This window comes from Apteryx rowi, unplaced genomic scaffold (assembly GCF_003343035.1).
Source record: "Apteryx rowi isolate R43461 unplaced genomic scaffold, aptRow1 scaffold_659, whole genome shotgun sequence".
Lineage (NCBI taxonomy): Eukaryota > Metazoa > Chordata > Aves > Apterygiformes > Apterygidae > Apteryx > Apteryx rowi.
In genome coordinates this window covers 406,638-416,258 of record NW_020450937.1, presented here as the reverse complement: position 1 = coordinate 416,258, position 9,621 = coordinate 406,638, and the positions used below count along the sequence as shown (strand labels likewise).

At 37.3% G+C, this 9,621-nt stretch overlaps 1 protein-coding gene and 1 long non-coding RNA gene across 13 annotated transcripts in view; both read left to right on the top strand.

Annotated features, from left to right (window-relative positions):
- The window catches only part of ATXN10 (ataxin 10), a 108,103-nt gene that overhangs the window by 59,453 nt on the left and 39,029 nt on the right, over positions 1 to 9,621 (top strand). For 9 of the 12 annotated variants that reach the window (XM_026085044.1, XM_026085038.1, XM_026085043.1 and 6 more), the window contains one exon: positions 820 to 897. The exons of 2 other annotated variants lie outside the window; for them this stretch is intronic. In XM_026085044.1, coding sequence (XP_025940829.1) covers positions 820 to 897 — 78 coding nt within the window. Of the gene's footprint in view, positions 1 to 819; positions 898 to 3,637; positions 3,728 to 9,621 lie in introns of those variants that run through there. One more of the 12 variants, XM_026085046.1, reaches the window with a different exon arrangement.
- Positions 3,740 to 5,471, top strand: LOC112975243. Its single transcript, XR_003256525.1, has 3 exons — positions 3,740 to 3,818; positions 4,280 to 4,300; positions 5,434 to 5,471. It is a non-coding gene; the product is annotated as an uncharacterized LOC112975243 (long non-coding RNA).

The following is a 9,621-nucleotide window of genomic DNA, read 5'->3' as shown; positions in this document are numbered from 1 at the left end:
CTCCCAAAACTCTGGTATGTAAACAGATGCATACATCTGATCATGACTTTTATCACTGATTAAAATATACCTTTGATCTACAGATAGGTTAAAATTAGTGTTCCAAAAGCAAGCAACCTTTTTTGACCGCCTTAGTATTTCAAAAAAATCAAGTTCATGTATAGTTACTATAATAGGTATATTAACTTTTTAATAACAATGTAATGTAGATCAGTCTACATCTTGTTTCTGTCCTATAGCCTGCAAAGCTATAGGACAGGTCTATTTCCTTTATTTTCACGTGTTTGCAGTTTGTTTAAGATGAAAACGTCTCTGAGACTAAACCTCAACCAGACTTTGAAGGAAAATGGATGGAAATTGCTGCTTGAATTTCATTTTTAATCTTTGAATTTGCTTTTTTTATTCCTCTTTTTTTCTTTCCTCTTCTGTTCCTTAATTTTTTTGTCTGCCACTTTCAAGATGTAGGTCTGCTTCCATCAAATCACTTTGAATCTTCTGTCTTTCGAATTCCTTTTTGGAAAGTTAGTCTTGTTTCCTCAGTGGGGAAAAAGAGGGAACAGCAGCATGTTTCTGACTATGAAATCCATTTTCTGAATGTAATACAACATGCGGCTTTCCTCTAGACTTCTTAGACTAACCTAATTTCAACAAGAAAAGCTGTCATGAAAAAATGTTTTATGATGCATCTGAGCATTGCAGAAGATCGAGTAGGTTACTCTTTTTATTCATCCTAAGCAACATTATGTTGCTTATTACAGTGGCTTCAGTCTTGTGAAAACTTTGTTTCTCTAGTTCTTCATTGTGGGTTTCTTGTTTCAGAGAAACCCTCTGTTGATTCCCGTGAAGATATGTTCCTTTTCTCCTAGAAATGGGTTTCTTTATGGCAGCCTCATTCTGGTAGGAACTTTCCTCAAGTAGCCTTTGTTGTAGATATTAATTACTTTGTATTGGGATATTTGGGATTGTTTTCCTGTATTTCATTGTTTTCTGAATTTAAATCAAAGTTTTCATCTGCTTTCAAGAAACCAATTTCTAGGCTAGAAAATGAAAATCATAAAAGAAAGGTTGTATCAGAGAAGGAGTAAAGGAGATGCAGAGTATTTTTACTTCTTTCTTAAGGTACACAAATGAGGCCCATGTCAGCAAGTACCAAATATACAGCAATTAATACTGCTTTACTGTGCAGGAAGTTACATATGACAAGATAATCTGAGTCTAATAGTGTGCTGCCAAGAAAGTCTTGAGACATTGGGTATTGAAAGATCAATCTCAGTTAGCAGCTTCTGTTTCCTAAATATTTTCCTTGTGATTATTATTTTACACACCTTGTGACCTTATTTTACAAAGATAATCTTTTCTTTTGTACTGATGCATTCAAATCTGGCTTGAACTGCTGCAGTGTCTACCAAGTTAGACTTTTACAGTGGCAGTAAGGTGTTTTCAGGCTGTGGGGGAGGGGGGATTTCACCCCTCTCCTTTTTTCTGGAGGGCAGAGAGATGGAAAACCTGAGCAGTGCTGCTCTCTTGGACTGACAGTTGCTACTAATGTAGGCACACAGATGGAAAGTTCCTATTACTGTATATAATAAAGGATTTTAATATTTCTGAATAATATTATTAATCCTATTAATCATTTTGGCTTTGTATAGTTCTGCCTCTGACCCTTTATGATGCAGTAGGTGCTTATGTAGGTGAACTGCGTTTCAGTGGGCCAGAATACCTTACAATGGGGGGTGGCGGTGGTTGTTTTCATTTTTAAAGGGTTGATTTACTGCTTGTTGTGCATTTTGGCTGGGATTTTCAAAGGCCCTGGAGCAATTAGGCATGCAGGCTTACTGTTTTCAATGGAAGCTGGGTATTAACTTGCCTTAAACTGCCTGCAAAATACTATTGCTTTACTCTGTTTTGAAAATTACTTAGATTCTTCTGTGTGATATCATGGGCCATTACTTGAGTGCCATTGAAACTTCAGAAATGCCAATAGCATGATGTCGTGTATGCACCTTCAGTATACTTCATGCATTTTAAATTGGTTCCAATGAAAGGACTTTTCATTTTTAAGGTGGTTTGCATACGTGAATGTGTGTTTGTGGAAAGAGAGCACATAGCATACCATTGCACAAATCAGAGAACAGAAGTGTGGAGAGATGAATGAATTTTTCAAAGTGGTGCTTGGGTGAGACCTAGAACTGAATGAAAATGAAGTTAGTTCCTGATTTCCATATCTCTTCAGAGTATTATCTCACAAATGCAAAACTTCTAAGTATAGTGTTGGGTTTACACAGCATTTACTTACTGCATTCAATCAAAAGTAACGTAATACAAGCTAGATTGTGTCTTACATAGCAAACCCAGTGCCTGACCAACACCTCTGAGAGGTCTTGGGCTTTACTGTTTGCTGTTGCTTTTGTGTGACTTACTGTGTGAATTGTAGACACAAGCTGGAGAAGTGACTTTCTCTTCGGTCGCTTTTGTTGTTTGCCTGGCATTAAAAGGTTACACATTGCTCATCAAGGCTTTTCAACAGCACTGTTAATGTTCTGGTTCTTTTTAATGATCTGGGACTTTCACTCTTTTTTTCTTTCTTTTTTTCCTTTAATATTTTCCTATAACTTCTGATCCCAGTAGAGCCCTTCTCCCAGTAACAGTGATAAAGCACTAATAAAGGCATTAATAACACTATTAATAATCAAGCACTGATGAAAAAAACAGTCTTTATTATTTTCATATAACCTTAGTGAACTTTGCTTTGTCTGCTGTTCTTCTGAAGTAGTCCCCAAAGGTCTTAAATGGTGGCTTGAACTAAGCCCTTTGAGTTGCTGCACTGTCTCAGGAGCTTGCTGGAGAACTGAGTCACAGCCTCCTTGTTCTCTGGGAGACGGATCTTGGGCCAGCCCCACGCCTCAAGCAGGACATGTGTCCTGAAGCATGATGGCTTCAGTAGCCCTACTGTGCGGAGCACAAGCGGCAGAGTTAAAGCAACAGGGAATGCCTCTTGTGGGAGGGTAATTACTCTGCAAAGGCTGCTTCTTTTTCTATGTTTATGGTCTCCACCTGCTGTAAAAACAATAATTGCAGGGGATTAGTGCACTGTTTTTTTGGCAGTGGTGCTAAATCTTTTTGTAATGCTTCAGAACAGAAAAATCTGTTGTTGGAGCTTCATTGCTTCTGCATTTTGTGTTTAAAAATCATTCTTTGTTTTTAAAAAAGTGTTCTTTGGCTTGTGCTCTGTTAGCATTAGGAATGCATTCTTTACATCTTTCTTCCTCATAGTTTTATTTACACTATTGTGATAATCTCTTAAGGTACAAGGGAGGGAGAAGACATTTAAGCTGTAAACTGAGATGCAATTATTAAAATGGTTGTTGCTAGGCTTACTGCCCGTTTGCATGTTTTGTGAGGCTGGATGAGTTGGTGTTGGTAAGAGAAGTGTTTGATTAAAACGTTAATTTTGGGCCATTTAACATTGGGCAATGTAACATCAACAGTATGTGCTGGCTTCTGTGATGTGCCTTATATAAACATGGATTGCCATTGCATGTTTTTTACTGAGCGCTGTCATACTTATGCATCAGCAACCAGTAACAATCACCAATAACTCCTCTAAGGTATGGATGTTTCTTTTTTTGCTGAACAGCCCTGAATTGCAAACATGGAAAGGAGAGCAGAACACATATAACTGCTATACGTAGGACACGGAGTGTTGAGCTAGTTGCATGTTGAACCTGTGAGTGAATATGCAGTTCTCCTGTGCATGCTCTCACTGTAGGAGAAAAACCCATCAAGAGCTACTCTCACGGATGTTGGGCAGTGCTGTGGTTTGTATTTTGATTTTTGTGCCCCCTTCACAAAGATGCTTTGTATGGTTCTATTAAATGTGCTGGACAGAAGGAGGTGGGTTCTCAGGCTGAGCAAGGAGTGGAGGATTTGACTTGTAGTTGGAGATGAATGAGGTTATCAAAAGGAAAAAGTGAAATTTCCTCCCTACTCCCCTCTCCTTGTCTGTTTTGCCTTCTAAACACCTCAGTTTTACCATCTGGGAAGAATACATACTGTGTTCTTGGGGGGAGACTTTAAGAACATTTTTTCCACTCTCATTTTAAAGCCCAGGTCTTTGTGGTGGTTTAATATATTAGAACTGTTTTTATTATGGAATGAAACTTCTGAAAGAAGCTTAATGAAAATGAAGTATAGAAGATATGGTCCTCTGTTATAGAAATGTAACAAATACAGAACCGGCAGTGGCAATTAATTTGCACTTATATTTCTTTGTTTGCAGGAATATCTACTGGAAAGTGAGGTGACTAATTCTCTGTCTTACTGTGACAGATTGTAGTTTTCTGCATAGCCTTATTTCTTTTCCCTAAAACTATTTCTTTTGTGAGGCATTTATACATTTTGACTTGTTTAAAATACTTAAGTTCATTTAATCATATGTATCATCAGTACTTGAAAAGCAAAGGAATAATGTTGACATTATTCTGCACTGTTTCCCTTCCTCTCCTGTGAAGAGAGAGAAATTGTGTGGACTTCAATTGCATAATCTTGCTGGAGTCAGTAAACAGGGAATTGAAAGGGAGTAGAAAGCATGACAAAGTTTGATTACGGTTTTTATTCCCTTGGAGTTCATATTACCTCTAAGATTAAGCTGGGGAACCCCACTGCTGAGGGCTTCTGTCCTGTGAAAGCAGTTCTTGCAGGATGCAGAGCTGTCTGGGATAAGCTATACGCTAGACATGCGCTGCGTTCCTTGCAACGAGGGAGCAGCCAGCTGGCACAATATCAGCGTGCTGAGATCATTCTGTACTGTTGCCTGTTGAGAGGGTTCCTGAAGTGAAAAACTGTGACATTTCTGAATGCAAGGTTAATTCTAAGTTTGTAAGAACAAAGCACTCACTTGGGTTGGTGCTGTTATCTGGTTGCATTCACTTTGCAGTCTTTAACAGACTCTTGTCACTGGTAGGGTAAACAGTTCATTGCTACCTGTTTATTTTGTCTAGCAGTAAAGTTAGTACTCTGGGTCAGCTGGATATGCACCTGCAGAATGGTGAATACACTCAAGTACGTTTCTGAGGTGTCTCTTTCTTTCTTTGTCAGCCTCATATAAGCAAAACTGATCCCCTCAGAGGTAAAGAATGAAATCCATACCTTTATGCCAAGGACATTTTAGATACTGACAATGCTGATGGATCTAATGAGATGATATTAATCTCGGAATATGTGTGTTTCGTTGGCAAGGTTATGTTGTGGGGGGGAGGGGAGGAATTAAGTACCAGAGTTGTCTTTGGTACCTGTGCCTTGCAGCTTCATGCCTGAATGGGGTCACTCTGAGGCAAATGATTTGTGAGGGGAATTTTTTGACATGCTTATTCTTCATTTCAGGTTACAGTGATGCTTTTTCTAATGTAATTGCCTTGTTTTTTGTCAATGCAGACCAGAAGAAGGAAGTCTTTTGGGAGAACAAAAAAAATGCTTTTGGAATTAAAAATAACTGTGACAAAAAGAGCAAGTAAAAAGTTTGGCTGTTGTTTAGTGTAACTTGGATTTTTTTCATATACGCTTAAGTCAAAGTGTTTTATGTAAGACTAGCTTGCTAATTTGAAAACTCTTCTGCCTGAAAATATGAACAAGATTTGACTTGTTTGGAATTCAATTTCTCTTTCTTTTCTTCACTGGGGCAGGGTGTGCAATGAATCCAGTTAGAATCTGTTTAGAAAATGTGCCAACGTTCATAGATCAAGTTGTCACAATTTGGCTCCTTAACTTAATCCTCTTGCTGTAGTGATATAAAATACAAAATTTCAACCCACAGACAAATACCTTGTTTTATTTAACAGCAGATAATAATTTTTATTTTAAAATACTCGCAGCAATCCAGATAACAAGCCTTACCCAAGTTAGCTGCCTCTCTCGTATAAGTTTGTCAGAAAGACCCTATGTTATATTTCTTCAGGTTTAAATTAAATAGTTGAGCTAAATATATTATTCTTGGCATGGCATGGCCTGGAGTTGCCTACAACAAAGAACGTCCCACATTTAACTATATAAGATGTTGAGAGAGAGAGGGGAGAAATAAATCTTGATTTCTTCCTTTAGAAAACTACATAAAAGTGATTATTATTTTTTCCTAATGTTAAACATCAGTCTAAAATGGAAGAGATTCTTAGCTTAGAGTTGAGCAAAAAAAAGGAGGCGCCTTTAGGATCTTGATTCCATGAAGTGGTGAGCTCTTGCATGTTTAACTTGATCTTTTAGTTCTGCGTGTTTCCACCAGCTAAAATGTTTGGCTAGGGCTAGGGTAATTCTGATGTTTTAATGCTGTGCTAGATAAGGACAAGAGCATTTTCGGACTGTTGCAGAACTAAGCACTTTAATTTATAAATGTTATCTGGGTATAGCATTGTAAAAGTCAGCAGTAAAATTTAAAGTGGACTGTCACACAGAAGTGCTTTAAAGCCTTAGGTTTTGCCATGGAAATTAAATCTGTCACCTAACTAGTATTGAGCTAGCACAAATAGAAAAGTGTCTCAAGTTCCAGAGTGTCTTCAAAAACGTCTGCTGTGACACGTTAAGGTAACTGTTTTAAGTCCTTGTCTCATGGCTTGTATGTTGGTCTTCAAAATCTTCTGCCCAGTTTTCCTGCACATTTTATGCCAGCTGCATCCCAATCATAAAGATTAAAATAAATGCTAAATTCATGAAAGATTTTCATCAAAATGCTTGAGATGGTTAAACAAAAAATCATGAGCTCTGTAAGTGTTGAGGCAGTATGAGTAATAAAGAGGTTATTTTTCTTCCCCTGAAACCAGAGATGCATTCATAATGTAATACAGTTTGTAAAGTGCTGAATTATATATATCCCAATATGATTCATTTGTTGCTAGAAGAGTAATTCAAGGCTTTATTTAGTTATGCTGCCCCTTTCTAGGCAGCAATTTAATGTTCTCTCCTTGTCCTGTTTCTCCTCTTCCCCTCCTCCTCTCTCCCACCCACCCCCCAAATCTTTCACCAATGATGTGGTTGATCCAGTCACTGCATGTGACTTATCTAGTTTGTCATCCTTGTGACTTGCCAGCTCAATTTCCCTTGAGACCTTAATCATTGGAATTTTTCACTTGGGAAGAACTTAGTACAGTCACAAAGTTTAATGAAGGTAATTTTAATACTGCTTAATCTTTTTCTTTTTTTTGTTTTGTTTTGTTTTTGTTTATATTCTTAATGACTTTCCAGGTGGTATTTGATTTGCATACTACATGAAGACATCTTCATATATTGGTTGTCTGGATATACTCAATGATTAGCTGAAGTCTCTAGGTTGGCATATGCAGGGTACCATACTTCCTTTCTAGTACTTATTTTTATTGGTCTACTTTATATGGAGGATTACTGTGATCATCATCTTTTATGGATAACAGGATATAAAGGTCAGTTTTTATATTATTATGTTCTTATGAATCATAGGCTGAGACTCTGACCAAACCATGGTCATATATATACAAATGTGGTCTACACTGGCTTCTACTAATGTGAAGAGAGCTGTTGAATGATGATTTTTTACAACATATGTTTGCCAAAAGGAAGAACAGGACTTGGGCATTTGGAGTAAAAGATTGTGGGGAGACAATTGTTCTTGTGAAGTTTATTGTTTTATATTAAGTTGTTAAATAACTGCAGAAATTAAATTAATTTCTTTGATTTTATAGTGAAGAGGGAATATAGAAAGGAGTGAAATGATTAGATGTCTTCTAAGATTCAGAATTAAAACAGGCTGGCTCTGCATACGTTTCCAAACAGTCAGATAGTACCAGCTTTTAGGTCTGTTGGGCTGTTATTTGCTCTGAAAGATTTTGTTTTTGTTTGTTTGTTTGTTTGTTTTAACCCTACTTGGTTTAACATTATCCTTGTGGTATAGCACAAGACTGTAGCCTTTTTTTTTAAAGGAAAGCTCAGCAAGTCATTGTGAAACATCCTCTTTTAATAGACCAGACCTTTTTATAAGCACTTAGGATAAGTGCTAAAAGTGTACACAGAAGAGATATTTTATATGCCTGTTTAAAATGAGCAGCTATTGAAAAAGTACTCCTTTCGATGCAAACTTTAAAAAAAAGAAAAGAAAAAAAAAAGACATTTATATGAAAGAATTCTCCTATGTTCCTGTGACAACTTTGCTCATGTGATGGCCTAAATAGTATTGATATAGTGCTTTTCTGAAAGGTGTGCTGCATGCTAGTCTTGGATACTTGGAGTAATTTCTGTAAATACAAACATGAACCAACATACCTATATAATGGGTGGGATACAGCTGTCCTCCAGATATTGCAGGCAGTTCTTAGCGTTTTACCTTTTTGACACAGAGAATTGTTCTCTTGAGCTTTGCAGGCCTGTTCTCTTTTCAAGAATCTCGGCATCTGTTGGGCAAATGGCCTAGTTTAAAGTCCACTAAAATCAGATGTCTGTTTTCTTCAGCAGTCTTGATCAGCCCCATCATTTCTTTTTTCTGGTTGATATTTTGAGGCCTATAAAGATTCCTATAAAGGAGTCTGGGAGTCATGACAACTTGACTTTTTTTTCCTTTCTCCAAGTTGGATTCAGGTGTTTTAGTAGGACATGGGATGTTACAATTCTGGTGACTTGAGAAGTGTTTTGACGTTTTGAGAGAATTTCTTTTTATATATGATTCTTAGTTAGGTGAAGAGCACTGTATCAACCACGTATGTTTCTTGGCGCTTTAGTAGGTGAAGAAGAACTGAATTTGGTTGGGGTGCTCAGCGTTAGGAAAACTGTTACTAAAGTAGCCACCTTCTGATGTGCCTAATATGAAAGATCGAAGACTTGTAGCAGCCTGTATTTCCATGGTTCCATGGTGCTTGCTCTTTGCCAGTATTATTGATTGCTGGGGGCAAGACCATGATATGTGGAGGAATGTCTGCCTTTCTGAATATTTTTTTCTCCAGCTCAGGTCTGAACTGTTATTCCAAATTCTTTCTGATTTTGCTGGTGAAAGATACCAGTGAGATATGTTTTCCATTACTATAACAGGGAATTTTGTTACCGTTCTCTATGTTGTTTTCCATTGTTCTAACCTCAGCGTGAACTTTGAGTTTTCCCCTTTCTTTCCTTAACCACCATCCCCCATACTATTTTTTTTAAAGCTGCACCAGACTTCACAATGGACTGATGTTATAATGCTGTGAGTGTTGGACATGATCCCTTTTGGATACATACAACGTTCTCTTCCTCTCCGTTTACAGGACATTGTGTTTGCTATTTTAATTATCTGTGGGCCACAAGAATTGGTCATCTTTTCATCTATTTCCCAAGTAGTTACTATAGTTTTGGTTACTGTGAAATACTGAAGTGTCTCAGCTTGTATTTTTATGAGAATCCTAAAGTTTGTAAACATAGGTGCAAGCAAAAAAACCCAAGTTTTTTCTGATCTTGAGGTTTGGCCATCACTACTATAATATGGTAGTTCGTATTTTGGAAGTGCCAGTAAAACAATTTCATTGAGGAAGTACTGGAGCATGGCATATGTGATAGATTACTTTTTGTGATGGATTTACTGCATAGCTGTTGGTTTTAGTGGTGCTCTTATGTTCTGCATTCAGGGTGAGGAGGAAA